The sequence below is a fragment of the Diplotaxodon limnothrissa genome, linkage group LG6 (genome assembly GCF_057381915.1).
Source record: "Diplotaxodon limnothrissa isolate DT_005_m linkage group LG6, D_limnothrissa_male_GT1.1, whole genome shotgun sequence".
Taxonomy (NCBI): Eukaryota; Metazoa; Chordata; class Actinopteri; order Cichliformes; family Cichlidae; genus Diplotaxodon; species Diplotaxodon limnothrissa.
This window is the reverse complement of record NC_140601.1, coordinates 18,811,694-18,826,677: the sequence shown is the minus strand read 5'-3', so window position 1 is coordinate 18,826,677 and position 14,984 is coordinate 18,811,694. Positions and strand designations below refer to the sequence as shown.

General features: G+C 38.7%; 1 protein-coding gene across 1 annotated transcript; it reads left to right on the top strand.

Annotated features, from left to right (window-relative positions):
* Nucleotides 1–285: 285 nt before the first annotated feature.
* Nucleotides 286–12,481, top strand: il15 (interleukin 15). Its single transcript, XM_085356897.1, has 6 exons — nt 286–465; nt 7,390–7,472; nt 9,700–9,787; nt 11,054–11,098; nt 11,770–11,901; nt 12,076–12,481. Exons 1-6 carry the CDS (start codon nt 409–411, stop codon nt 12,169–12,171), a joined length of 501 nt encoding a protein of 166 aa, XP_085213023.1. The 5' UTR covers nt 286–408; the 3' UTR covers nt 12,172–12,481.
* Nucleotides 12,482–14,984: the final 2,503 nt, after the last annotated feature.

Below are 14,984 nucleotides of genomic sequence, written 5' to 3'. Positions count from 1 at the left end.
TTGTATTTTTTGATGAAGAGTGATCACACTGAAATGGCACCGAATAGTAGGAATGACTCATTTGTGTAAAAAAATAAAAATTTAAAATTAAATAAAATCCCTCTTGAATGTGCATTTCTGTGAAGTATTTCTGATGACTCATGCATTAAAGGAAACAGAAAAGAAAAAAAAGAAACCGATAAAGTGACGACTTGGAGGAGGAGTGAACGTCTCAACACGACCAGAACAGGGCGTGTGCAAGTCAGCCTGCGAAATCATACCCGTACTCACTCTCGCCACAAGTGTTAATAACACTGGCTGCAGACCAATGAGACAAACCAGCTTTATTATCACAAATGAGGTGCAAAAGTGTAATCTTTGCTTGCTGCTCCGCTGGCTAGGACGACGGCAACCGCAGTCACTGCGCAGATGACGGCGCTCCCGGTGATCCTTTTTCAACTCACATGTCACCGAGATCAGCGAGCTGTAAGTTACATTTTAGTGCGTTACTAGTAGAGGTCTAACCCAAACTGTCGGCTAATCACCTGGAGGAAAACACGGCGTGTCCCCAATTAGGGAGGCTAATCAAATGCGTATATATAGGAGGTGTGTCTACTGGGCGATCCACGTGGGTCCGCGGGATACATTTCAGCTGCTGTCGGTGAACTATGTGCCATTATGGTAATTTGGTTTAAAAAACAAGTAATGCTCTCGCTTTCACTCACTTGCTTTCACTTTCGATTTAGTCAGATGCGAGCTAGTTTGGCAGCCCGTCTTTCCGGTTGTGTGTATATGGGGAGACGCTTCTGCACAGCTGTCAGTGAGGATGGAGCCAAATCATGTGCACGTCCACCACGTTCTTGTTTCTGCCTAACTTAATGTTTACTTTTTTATTCTGTCCAACGCTGTTTGTCAGCATTGCTCCAAACTGCGTCGAGACTGCAGGGTATGGAAATAAATGCGTCCTTGGTAGTACGCGGCTGACGGTTCGAGCAAAGGTACGAGGAAATGATTACCGGTTATTAGTCTCTGTAATAGTTTTGTAAACTTGAAGAATGATTTATAGGAAGGATGGTCTGCTTCAAGTAACAAGAAACTATCACGGTTGAAGCGCAACCTTCAAGAAATATTTAGTCGTGATTATCCATCCAACTCCTGTTGGAAGAGCAAGTGTAAGTGCTGAAGAGTACCATCGATAAACGTTAACCTCACTAGGCTACCGTAAATTTTTAAGATACGCGGCTGTTTCATAGTAACACTGAAAATATAGTTCTATTCTTTAAAAAAAAACAACAACAAAAAAACCCCAAAACAAACAAAAAACACCCTTTAACTTCAGTACTACTACAGTACAAATGGAAAACACAAGTACATCTGCAACAGAATTGAAGACAACTAAAAGTACACTTCATCACTATGCTGTTTAAATATTCTTCATAATACTACAACTGCTGAAACATTGGATGTTAGATAACATGCATCCTCTGCTTTGGCCCCGATGGAGATTTCAGACAAAGATCATGTGTTGTTGGTCTGAGTGAGGTGTACCCTTAAGGTGTCTGATTTATGGCCTGTATTTACAGCGCTTTTCTAGTCCCTAAGGACCCCAAAGCGCTTCGAACCGGCAACCTTCCGATTACAAGGTGAACTCCCAACTCTTGAACCACGATCGCCCAAGTTCAGCCTAAAGCTTTTTTTTTTTTTATAGTTGCCTGACACTGTTGCCTGCATTTCGAGTTGTGCATGGTGGACTTGCTCTGCAATCCTGCAGCCCTAACACTAGTTGCTAGGGGATTTATGTCCTCAGGTTGATCAGTTCTCTTCCAGTCTGTTAGAAAAATGGCTGCAGAAGAAGTAGCTGGAAATGCGCAGGTACTACATGGGCCAGTCGCATTTGTTTTAGGCATTGATGGGATGTTGAGTTTGGTGTTGACAAAAAAAAAAAAATCCACTCATTACTATTAAAAGTAATGCAGCACTCAATACTCAATACTTCATTGCTTGGTGGGGAAAAAGTAATTTGTAACATTACTACTTTGTTGCTCTGTAAAAAGATGTAAAATTCATTGTAAGACATGTTATCTAACAGTATTTATCTTCCCCTTCAGTCCTGATACTCAACACAAATCCCTGTTTGTGTGTGGGACAAAGCTTAAAGGCCCGCACAAACTTTGTTTTAGTTTAGTTGAGATTGAACACAAGACGGAACAGAAAGCAAATTAAAAACCAGGCCAAAGAGATGCAAAGCCGCAGTAATTCTACTGTAGAAACAACTGGAAATGGGTGATGCAATGTTACAAGCCTGACTAGCCATTGCTGCCTTTGTTATCTGTTGAAGATCAGGCTCTGGCTGCTGTGCTGGGGTCAGCATACACTTAGCTTTAGCATCACTTTGGGTTCTGGCCTAACTTTTTGTTAGGATGTTGTCTATGGATGCTTGGAAAGAGCCGATGCTGTGTTAGCAACAGCCTCTTTTTGCAGTGTTTGCACTTTGTTTGTTTGCACACTAGCTGATTATAGCAAGACCCATTTAAGATGTATATATTTCTGTAAATCCCCCCCCCCCCCCCCCCCCCACCCCATCTATCATGCAGATAATGACGTAACTGTAGCTGTAATGTGGCTACTGAATTTGGTGCATTTACAGCTTTAGTTACTGCATTACTGAAAATTGTAGTGTGATTCCAGTGACATGTTAGTTTTGAATATACTGGTTATTTTGTGCCTCGGGTGTAGCTTTAATGCAGAAATGCAGTCCTTAACTAATTTATTATATAAACTGTCATTTAAAATTAAAAAAAGGAAATATTTTAGAAATCTGTCCAAAAAATGTTTAAAGAAATTTTATTAAACAATTAACAACAAAATCTAAATTTATTTTAAATAGCCAAATTTGGGTACTGGATAGGGATGGGTATCGAAAACCGGTTCTTGTTAAGAACCGGTTCCCACTGTTTCAATTCCTTGGAATCGTTTGCCATTTTTGCAAACGATTCCCTTATCGATTCCAGTCGCCCCGAATGACGTCACCACGTTGCGGAGCGTCATTTACCTGGCAGGAAACACGGCGCCTAAGCGGCTCAAACGCTCAAAAGTTTGATTATACTTTATGAGAACCGATGACAACAGGGCAACTTGCAAAGTAGATATTTCATTTAAGGGAGGAAACACTACGAATATGCAAAAGCATTTGCTCACAAAACACGCGATGACACGCGTTTTTAATTCCGCTCCGGACTCGTGACTCTCAACCCAGCAGCAGCGCTAACGTTTGCACGTCCTCTCCCGTTAATGCGGCAGGTAAATGATCAACTAACAGTGCATATTATGTTAGCGCAATCTGCCTTATTACAAGACCTGCCATTACTGTACATGTAGGTGACCATGATGAGAGAGACAGACAGAGTCTGGCTCAGATGCTGGCAGTTCTCGCTGCAGTCTACCGGTAGCGTCTCCTTTCAGGCCAGGATAGACTAATGTCACCGAGCAGTGTCTAAGTTTGTGGTCAAAGGCTTGCACCCATTTGCCACAGCAGATGCCCCCGATTTTTGGTAAGTGAATGTGTTTAATTGTAGGCAGGGACATTACTGGATATTCTTGTGTAATTGCCACAGAACAATTTATGTTATACTTTGTTATTGCTACAGAAGAATGTTGCAGCTTTAAGGCAGGGATGACTCCTGGAGTTGCTTTCTCACTGCATATGCTTTATTTCACAATCAGATCGATTCGATAACAAAAACATACAGCAGCTCCTCTCCTACTCCTAGCCCTTCGCTGCGGTGGAAAAAAGAACGACTTCAATCCCCTTCAAGGAACATACGTACAAAATAGTTTTCCTGATACACCAATGGGGCGTTCAATGCCATCTTGTAAATATGAGTACTCTGGCAGAGTAACAGTTCAAATGAAAAATACACCAGAACAAACAAGCAAACAAAAAAAGAAGTGTGGGGTACCTTTGAACCAATGAACAAAGTATAACAATTTATACTTTTTAACATAACCCGACCCCGTCAATATGTGATATGTCTCACAAGAATATTTATTTTATTATTTTACATTTACAATTTTTTTTTTCCTGGGGACTCTGTGACACCCCATTGAAGAGCCGTAGGCTGGATCTCTCAAGATCTCACTGTTGGGCAGTGTTGGGTAAGTTACTTTAAATTAGTAACTTAGTTACATTACTAGTTACTTCCATCAAAAGTAACTCAGTTACTTCAAGTTACTCGTTACTTTTAAAGTAACTAGTTACTAGGGAAAGTAACTTTGGTTTTACTCAGACTTCTCTTGTTAATGTGTTGCTAACTTGATACCCAGCAAGAGTGCCAGTCTTCTAGCTTGCTTACTTGCCACAAGTGCACTGTGTCACCTACCAAAGGAAAAGATAATGTGCATATTTCCACGAGAGAAATCCCACGCCTGGACCGTCGTTGACCGCCGCCATGATTATAGCCTACGTCACAGCGTCATGTGCGCTTTTTACATCCAACACAAAAACTGCAGTCGTGGTGCTTTCGATTGTACTCAGAACTCAGAAATTCTGCCTTCTGAATAGGAAGATGTAGGTAACACCAGACTGCAGATGAGCTGCATACAGAGCTGGACTGGGACAAAAAATTGGCCCGGGCATTTTGACTAGAGACCGGCCCACCATTATAGCAAATATCATAAAGCCTTTGAATGCAAATAAACACTGTTGTGACAGTGATGTACACTGTCTTGTTGGTATATATGCATCAATCTATCAATCGTTTGTTGTAAGACTCAGATAATTATTTATTAAAAGCGAGACATTTGAAATGAGAATAAGAAAGTATTTCTTTGTGCCCCCCTTTCCCTGTTAATGCCCTACCTGCCCCCCTGGCAACACTTTGCTAGATCCACCCCTGCACAGTTACCAGCTGTCAGCTACTTAGAAAAGGATCCTGGGGTTATTTGTCTCTCAGAAACAGTTCATAACTTCCCTTCAACTCATTCATGTCACCTAAAAGGTAAACCTGTTTCTCCATCACCTGTTCAGCTCTGATGATTCAGTAAGGACATCTCCTGGTTTCATCTTCATGTTTCCCACTCACCACATATACAAACCGACATCCTGACCAGCAGGTTTACAGCTGTGGCTCCAGCAAACATCAGCTGATACTAGAAATTGATACTAAATAAATTCTAACAACAGCTGATCAAGCTTAAACGTGCTGCTGTTGTTTACCGCGACATCCGCTGGTTTCCTCTTTCTGGCGCAAAGTGGGCGATAAATAAACAAGAGAGAAAAGCCGATCAGCTGATCATTGATCAGTTTCATGATTGAAGTAGAAACAGGAGAGGGAGGGGGGAGAATGAGAGGAGAAGAGGCAGCTGTGCAGCAAAGACACAGAATAACTCCAGCTTTGTGTCTTTTTCATTGTAGCTGAATTACGGGACAAACTGTTCCTTTTCACCTCAATACGAAACCCGTAATAATTTCTCTGAATACGAAACGATTCCGTTTTTTACGGGACGGTTGGAAACTCTAATAATTAACCATATGAACAAAATAAAGTTCAACATCAGTAACATAGCACCACCCAGCTGTATAGAAACCCCGTCATGCTAGCTAGCACGCAGTACGAAAAAGTCAGCATAACGAAAATAAACTCCAAATAAACCTGGTTTATATCTGACCCAGAGAGACTGCAGGTCATAACGTCTTACCTGAAGTTCAGTTCACCTGACACTCGGACGGGCGGCCGCTTCGGGTCTCTCCTCCTCCTGCGTCCCCTTCCTCTCATCCACCTGCTGGCCTCCACCACTTGCTAATGTTGTTGAATCTGTGGAAGCTCCGCGATAGCCACCACACGAAGTAACGAATAACGAGCCTATCTAAATCCCAGTAACGAGTAACGCGTTCCTGGTTTTGGCATAATAACTAGTTACTGTGCTCGTTACCACAATAATAACGTAGTTACTGTAACGCGTTACTTAATAACGCGTTAGTTCCAACACTGCTGTTGGGTTTGTAAGGCCATGTTACTCCTAAATTTCTATCTTGTTCAAAGAGAAGATATAAAACAAAGCTCTGAGCTAATCGACCTTAGTGTTCTCCTTTTTAAAAAAAAAAAAAGAATCGATAAGAGAATCGATAAAGAATCGAATCGTTAAACAGAATCGAAAATGGAATCGGAATCGTTAAAATCTTATCAATACCCATCCCTAGTACTGGACCTCAAGTAAATAACTAATTTGGCATCTTCAGTAAAACAGTTTAATTTTGATTTTTTTTTCTGCTTATCTGTAAAACAGCAAATTTTAACATTTTTAGCATTAAAATAATTTGATTAAAGAGCTTGGCCTTGCTGGTGGATTAACTGTCTTTTGCTAATTATTTTAGAGCAGCCGTGGTATAAGCTTTACATTGGATGATGTCTTTATTTTTTTTAAAAGCACTGTATAAATTGCATATTGGTGGTAGTGTGAGGGCCTCAGCTTGTACATCTGGAATAAAAATGGAGTGCAACTGAAATAATGTAGGTTTCTAATGAGTGTGGGTTGCCTCCCTTTAGAGGTTTTCTGGGCACACCCAGCTGTTAGAGCTTGTAATGCATTGTAGTCCATTTGGCTGTGGAATGCCTTAGTTTCCTCCAAGAGGGACTGGTAAATATTGCTGGGAAAAAATAGTGTCTGGATTAGCCAAAGAACTCCAGCTGGGTAACTCTGGTGAGAGTTAGCCACAGGAAGACGGGTACGTTTTTGTTTTTTGGTTTTTTTTGTTGCTGTTGTTGTGTTTTTTGTTGTTTTTTTTTGTTTTGTTTTTTTGAGGGAATTGCAAAGCATTTAACCTCTAAAGTGAAACTGTAGCTGTTATTTACACTACATGCAAGTTGTGAGTTCTGCCCGATGAAAGCAGGTTGACTTTCTGCACTTTGAGTTGCACCTCGTTTGTGTATGATGATTACGGAGTGCGGTGACTGTGGGTGGGCACGGGGTAGTATTTCTAGCAGTGCAGGACAACAGCTTGAATACACTATAAAAAAATTACTATTTGAGTTTCAGTTAATATTTCATACTCATTCTGTTGTTTTAGTAGATGCAGAAAATAGAAGAAGAGAACAGAGTTGGCTTAAAAATATAGGAGCACAGCCTGTAGCAGATGAGCAAATGGTCACAAAAGACTGACAGAATACAGAAATGTGCAAACTTCAGAGAAAATGGTTATGTATCTGTTATTGCTATTCAGCCATAGAAGTGGAAATTATTTACCACAGTGTTACACAAAGATGGCTTGACATATTTCTGTTAAATTTCAATGACTTTAATTGCATATTTATCACCCATTATATTACAATTTTAAAATGGTGACCTAAAAGATGTAGATGATGATGATGATGATGATGATGATGATCTAATGTTTTCCTGTACAATTTCTAGAGGGGTTTCCAGATCCAGCTGACCTGTAAGGTGTGCCGAGAGAGCCACAAAACTCAGGTGTGGCTTTGTTTGTTAGTTCTGAGGTAGGCATATAGTGTGTGTGTGTTGTGTTTTGTGTTTTGTTTTTATGAGTGTACTGTGCTTAGTAGATTTATTAGATCACCTGTTATTTAAAAACAAGAAAACACAAATAATTTAGTAAGTCTGTCAAAAAATTATGGAGTGCAAGTAAATAGCTGTCATTTGGCATTTTAATAAGAAAATTTATGTGATTTTCGATTTTGTTTCTGCTTTTTTCCTTTTGCAAAACTGTAAACTTGAATATTTATGAACAATGCCAATAATGATAGTATTCATTTGGATTAAATAGCTTGCACATACTGGTGGATTAATCATCACAGAATCATAAAAAATCAGAAATTGTCAGTACTGTTAATTTAGGACAGGCCTGGCATAAACCTTATATTGAGTAAAATAAAAAGAAATGTAAAACAGCAAAATAATATTGAAAGCCTAACCTTTTTAAAATTCCTACAAATAAACAGATAAGTACATCCTCTTAATTCTAATGTCTTACATAAGGATATAAGTCATCTGTTTCTCATCAGGGCTTAGTATCGGGTCAATATAACCTGAGGTAAACAACAAAGTTTTCCAGTTGAAAAGTCGAAGTTCAGAATTAGAGTTTTGGTTTCTGGCAAAGCTTTTAAAAAGGTCATTTACCGACTGATCTGTGAAAAGACTTCAACATGAAATGTTGTGCTGTCTGCATGACTGTCTGCAGCTCGGTAGGTAGTGTGGTCGCCCCATGATCGGAAGGTCGGGGGTTCGAATCCACTGAACGGCTACCCTGAGGTACCCCTGAGCAAGGTACCGTCCCTCCCCAGGCGTGATTTTTGGCTGCCCACTGATTCACTGAGGGAATAGGTTAAAGTCATTTCAGCCTCATCTTCAAATTATTCACGTCCTCTCAAGACCAAGACTCAAGTCCAATTACAACATGCCAAATAATTGATCAGTGTGTTATGTTTTAAAGCGTTACACAGATGACCTTCATTTAAATACTGATTGCTACAGCAATGTACAGTAAATGTTTTGGAGGAACTGATTCACTGAGTTCAAAAGATGGCGACTATAGATTTTACTCTGAGCTAATAATAGGTCTGTGACGTAATTGCAGTCTCCCTTATCAGAAAATGATGAGTGAATGAATGACTGTAAAAGTGGTTATTTTAACTGGAATATGTGAACTGCTAAAATGCTAACTGTTATATATTTCAGTGTTTGTAACATATAGAAGTTTGACTTGCTTTGCTCTAAGCTGTGACTTTATGAATGAGGAAATAAACTGGCATGTCAAATAGCTGTCCACAGAATGTGTTACCATGGTAACTAGGTTGAGGTTGAAGCTTCCTGGAACAGAAAAGCAAGAGTTTACCTTTCATCACACTAATTGTTAGCCGGACCTGATTCCTGGTATGGGGCCCTGGTCTCCAGTGTTAACACAATGCAAGTGCCTTTCCAAGAACGGTGGTATTACAATAATACAGTCCAGGACCCACATGCCAGACTCTGAAGAGCGGGCCAGAGTTCATCACAGTACAAGTAGAAATGTTTTGTTTTTGTGAAGGGTCGTAGGGAAAATGTCTCTTTTCTTTAAAAAAAAAAAACGCAAAAAAACCCCCCAAAACAAAAGGGATCACTGCATAGATCGAATATCCACAAGGCCGATTAAGTAAAAGCAGCGCAGTAAAGAGCAGGCCAGTAACTCTCCAGCTTCAAGCTACTACTGCTAAAGGCAATTCTGCTAGCTATTGAGGTGTGTGTGCGCGTGCGACACTGCTTCTGTATTTTGGTTTAGGTTTTTGTCAAATGAAACCATAATATGCCATGTGATGTTTATCTCAGGCTATAATTGCTTAACTTTACAACATAGTAAAGGCTATATTTAAAAAAAACAAAAGTCGTAATACCTTAGAATTGATGGGGGTTTACTCTCTTTTTGCAGTGACTGAATGACTGTATAGTGTTAATTTCTGCAAAATGCACTCCGTGACTGAGCTGATGGTGTGCAGTATGACAAAAGTACTGGACTTTGGAAGTTTGACACATTTATATTTCAATGTCTGAACTTCAACTGTGTTAGTTTATTAAATTTAAACTGCATTTCAATCACTTTTACTATATTATTACATTTAAATACCCATATTGCTTTCCCCAGTAGCAGCTAGGTGCAGCAAATCAGTTGCACCCAACAAAACTCCATATTGCCATAATTGTTTCTTTCTAATTGTATTTTCATTCTTACAGCCTCTTGAGTACGCCTACATGTGCCAATTCTGTGAATGAAGCAGGGGATCTACGGATATGTTTGAATGATCTGATTCATAATGTGAAGGTGAGTGGTTTCATTTTAACTCTTTGGTAACATTGAGTTTTTATTGTTAAAAATTTGTATGACATTTAAAAACGACATACATTTGTTCACTGATGCTGACTTAAAACAATAAAAAAAGTCTGTTTTATTTATATAGCAGCAAATTGTAGCTCTAGTTATGTCAGAACTAATGGATAGTGGACAGTTTACCTCTACACTGGCAACAGTCTGGAGCCTTTACTCATTATACAGTCACTGGTTACGTCATTATTTATGGATATAGGCAGAAACGATGATCAGCTGATGCTAACAGACCCGAAATGTGTTAAGGAAAAAGTTTCCCACCGCATTACACCGCCAGCCTGAACACTGACACAAAACAGGATGGATCTATGCTTTCATATCATTTAGACCAAATGTTGACTCTTCCAGCTGAATGTCATCAGATCTTTTATTGCCCAATTTTATGATGGTGTAGTAACTGGAGTTTCAGTTTTGTGTTCTTAGCTGATAGGCAGGGCGCTCGGTGTAGTCTTCTGCTGCTGTTGCCCATCTGTGTCAAGGTTTGATGTGTTGTAGGTTCAGAAATTCTCTTTTGCATAACTTCCTTGTAATGACTGGTGATATGAGCTACTGTTGCTTTAACAGTTTGAAGCAATCTGGTTATCTTGCTTTGCTCTCATATTCTTCACCCAGAGAACTGCCACTCACTGGATGTTTTCTTTCTCACACCATGATTAGGAGTCAACTTTATTGTAATTACACATGTATTAATACAGGGTAACAAAATGCAGTTTGCATCTAATCAGAAGTGCAAGAGCAGTAAGCGCAATAGGAGCAGATTATGTATGTGATCTGCAGACCTTTGTGACAGAAAAGTCTCAGATTAGTAGTTTGTCTTTGCAGCAACAATGCATTTAGATGTGCTGACAATGTAATTACATGATTTTGATATCTGCGTTTTAATGAGTAGCTGAATAGGTGTACCTAAGGAAGTGACTGATGAAATTTCTGGTTGTTTGTCCATCAATCAATCCCATTCTCATTAACAAGTGAACGTAAGAGCTTAGAAGGAATTTCTAAAACTTTGGCACAAATGTTCACTTGAACTAGTTAAAATTTGGTGGTCAAACATCCCTAGGGACTAGAAGGGTGTGTTTTTTTTTTTTGTTTTTTTTTTTGTTTTTTAATTCCACCAATTTCTTATATATATTAACCTGGTTGGTTGTGAGAAGCACATCTGGTGAGACAAATGAAAATGTTTATTTGTTTTTAATTTCTTGTCAGAAATCTGATGCTATGCTCTACGCTCCAGGAATTGAAGACTTTCCAGTAAGTTTTTAAAAAGTTCAGTTTTGATTTCTAATCATCGTGTGAATCGATTACAAAGTGCTAACAAGTGTTGCGTGTATGTCCAAATCCTGGAGGTCTCTTTAACCTCCACTCCAAAGACTAAACAAAAGGAATCACACATTCAGTTTACGGAGTGCTATAAAAGGCACTAACACCACGCCCATGCTTCTGTTTCCTCCTTGGTAAACATACCTGTATTCAGATAGCCAACCAACACAACAGCCATCCAAAGCATGTAGAAGGCAACATGTTCTTTGTTGGAATGTTTTGTACAGCGTACTCTGGGCCCTGTATTATGAATTCAACATACCCATGGAGCAAGTTTGGCTGTTACCATGGTGATGTACCCCAGTTAAATAAACTACCTTCATGGTACAGAAAACAGAATTAACCTTGATTACCTGGATAATCTGATTCCTGCTTCGTAATATGGGCCTCTGGTATCATCTTGAGAAGGGAGTGTTTAGTACATTTTTAATTTTGGTGTTTGGCATTATTTATAATAATAATAATAATAATAATTATTATTATTATTATTATTATTATTCTAAAGCTTGTCATGATAAAGTAATTTTATTTATTTTATTCCTTAGAAATGTAACTCGTAGAACATTTTCAGGAAATGCTAAGAAATTTTCTTGTGTTTCCAGGATTTCTGTAAAAAGATGGTGCTGAAATGTTACATGTTGGAGTTGATAATGGTCCTTGATGAGGAAGAAATTGGGCGTGGTTCACAGGAATGTGTCCGTGATTTCAATTATAATCTGCAAACAACAAAAAATGTAAGTTTGACTTCTTCTAAAAGGATACATTTAAGAGTCTTTGCTTAAATGTACAATCAAAAAGATTTTTTCACATAACCACTGCTGAAGCTTATTACCTTTCTTTAGCTTTCAGTTGTAATTGTTTGTATTCATTTGAGGAAAAACAAATCTTTAATTTTTGTCTCCTGTTAGGATCTGTGTCCAGCATGTGAAACGTACACGCTTCAAAATATTACAACATTTATGGACAGACTAATGGACCTTTTGGAAAATCTCAACTCTACATAATATTATATAATGATGTAAATACTGTAAACTACTACTGTGCATTTGTGTAGATTTGTAAATAACTGTTTTTATCGCTTATGTTGCTACCATACGTAATAATAAATTAAAGATGTATTTTATGCTATAGGCTGATGACACTAAATGTAGCATGGCATGTCAGTGCTACACATCTGGCCTATTTGTTTTTAAATATGCTGTCAGTGCCACAGCTTTTAGCTATACTGTATATACATAATGTTATCACACTGCTAAATAATTTCCCCCAGGGATCAATAAAGTATTCTGATTCTGATATACACTACTGAATAAAATGTACTGATACACCTAATGGACTCTAGTATCTGAGTACGTTCAGTATATGCTTACTCCAGTGTTTTGTCTGTGAGGTCTTCAGTTCTGCATTTTCCTCTCTGGCTGCTACATGTGCGGCTTGAAAGTCTTTTGTAAACTTTATTTCTTTTTTACATTACATGTTAAAACAAACTCTCAACTGTTACTTCACGTACTGTTGAATACATGGGAGATTGTATCTGATACACAAACTGTTCTATTTAATTTTGTTCGATTCCGGGTCAGCATCAGACATGGAGCATTTATCGTGCAAGTGGCAAGAGAGTCTTTAGTAGATACTCAGACAGGAAAACTGCCATTAACATTCTGTATACAAGGGCAGCTTATCTGCCAACTGCAGGCTGTCTACAAAGTTTGTGTGTAGCATGCAAACCAAGCTTGCCAGCATTAGCTCATAGCTTAACTCCACTGTGGTATCCAAATCTAACCACTTCTATCGGGGGGGAGTAGTGCATTTTTTTATTTATGGCGCCTTTCTACAACCCAAGGTCCCTGTTCAAAGCATAAAAGAACAGCATTGGAGTCAACAACTGGAATCAATTTTTAAAGAGTAAGTCAGTTTAAACAGATGGGTTTTGACTTGAATAAGGGAAGAGAGCCAGTATTCGTGATCTCATGAGGAAGTGAATTTCAAAGTTGGGGAGCAGAGTGGCTGAAAGCTCTGATCTACGGGCAGCCAGCGAAGCTGCTGAAGACCAGTGATCATAACTCTGTGTGAGAGTTATGATCCAGGCTGCAGAATTCTGGAGGAGTCAGAGATTGCGAAGGGCCTTGTTAGGAGGACTGAAGAGAATTACAATAATCGATCTCAGAAGTGACGTGGCTATAAACAAGGATATGGGGGTTGGTAAGGAAGGGACAGACGATTGATATTGCGTAAGAGGAAGTAGGTGGACTGGTTGATGCGACTATTACGAGACTGAAACGACAAAGTTCTGTCAAGGATGACACTCACACTCTTAACCTGAGGGGAGGGAAAGATTGAGGAGTTGTCAATATTAATGGAAAACTTGTGGGATTTGGTTTAAGTGGAAGCTCTGCCAACTAACACGGCTGCAACCAAAATGCTAATGCTAAAAATTCAGAGGCCAGGGCCCTATCCTAAAAAGGAGAGTTCAACACATCCAGGGTATCGTTCGGTTATCTAGATACTTACCCTAACATTGGAGATCAGGATAAAAGGTCACATGAAGCTGGTTATATTAAGTCATTAAATTAACCCAGCGTTACCCCTGTGGCTTCACATGAAAGGGGTGGTGTTAGTCACACATGGGCCTTTCATAGATCATGTGACTCTTCTTCCACAGAAAATCATCCACCAAGACCAGTGATGTTATCAAAAGTGATATAAATCTCGAAACAAACTCAAAACTTGTGAAAATAACGGGATGAATGCCACAGAAAAATCTTCAGTTAATCTGTTGCTTTAGGGCATGCAATAAATATTGTAATTCTACTTAATAGTTTTAAGTTGAAGTGAGTGGACTGGTGATATTAAAGATTAGAGCTCTAAAAACTTTAAACTGGATACATCTAAGCTTTAAAGCTTACCTTCCCTGCTGATAAAAGGATATGTGGAAATTGCTTCAGTGTGTAGCAGGTCAAAGGGAAATTAATGTGATTGACTGAATAGGTATTCTTCATGTGTGCTCTCTGTTTCCGGGGGTGTGGAAAAAAACAAGACTCAAGTAGAACACCAATAGACATTTAGTCACCACATTAAGACATTCCTGTGGCAAAGTGACACACAGTTTGCCAGTTGGCAGTCCTTCCAGAGCTTTCAACTGAAGCTTGTTACAGTTGCATTCCAAATGTTTCCAGGCTGAGTTAAAGTGGATTTTCTGTGTCAGATGTCTTACAAACACGCTGTCGGTGTCCTCATACAACTTTGGCAGAGCTGATGTGTGAGGGCAGTTATTCATTTGTGACGTGTGCAACTCAGTATGTCTTTCTGGGAAATACATGAACTCTGCATTGGACTAGAGCCTGAGAGATTCTGACATGTCACATATAAAGAAATGTGAAAACTCACACAAACTACACAACCAGCAGTAAAACATTTTTAATTTTTTTTAATTTTAAACAGACATTTCTAAATGTCAAATGACATACAACTTATTATTTGAAACGAGCATAAAAGCCCAAGGTATCAAACCTTAGAATAAAAAAAAAAACATTTAAGAAAAATAAATAATATAAATGTACTCCGTAGCATTCAGAAACTGCGTTCAGTTGTTCAACATTACCCTGCCCTTCATGTTGTTTAAATATAGTACAACCCCAGGTCCAAAACAGAAACGTATTTTATGTTTTGAAAAATGTAAATTAAAAAAAAAAGCAATGATGTGCAAATCTCATAAGCCCATATTTCATTCCTGCTGAAAAAAAAGAGAAAATTTAGTATTTTAAGAAAAATATTCGTTCATTTTGACTATAATGGCAGCTACACTTCTCAAAGAGTT

Coding starts and splice junctions, on each gene's coding strand:
- il15 (XM_085356897.1), top strand. CDS start 409: ATGACGGCGCTCCCGGTGATCCTTTTTCAACTCACATGTCACCGAGAT. Junction 7,473..9,699: donor CTTTGTTTGTTAGTTCTGAG/GTAGGCATATAG, acceptor TCATTCTTACAG/CCTCTTGAGTACGCCTACAT. Junction 11,099..11,769: donor CAGGAATTGAAGACTTTCCA/GTAAGTTTTTAA, acceptor TTGTGTTTCCAG/GATTTCTGTAAAAAGATGGT.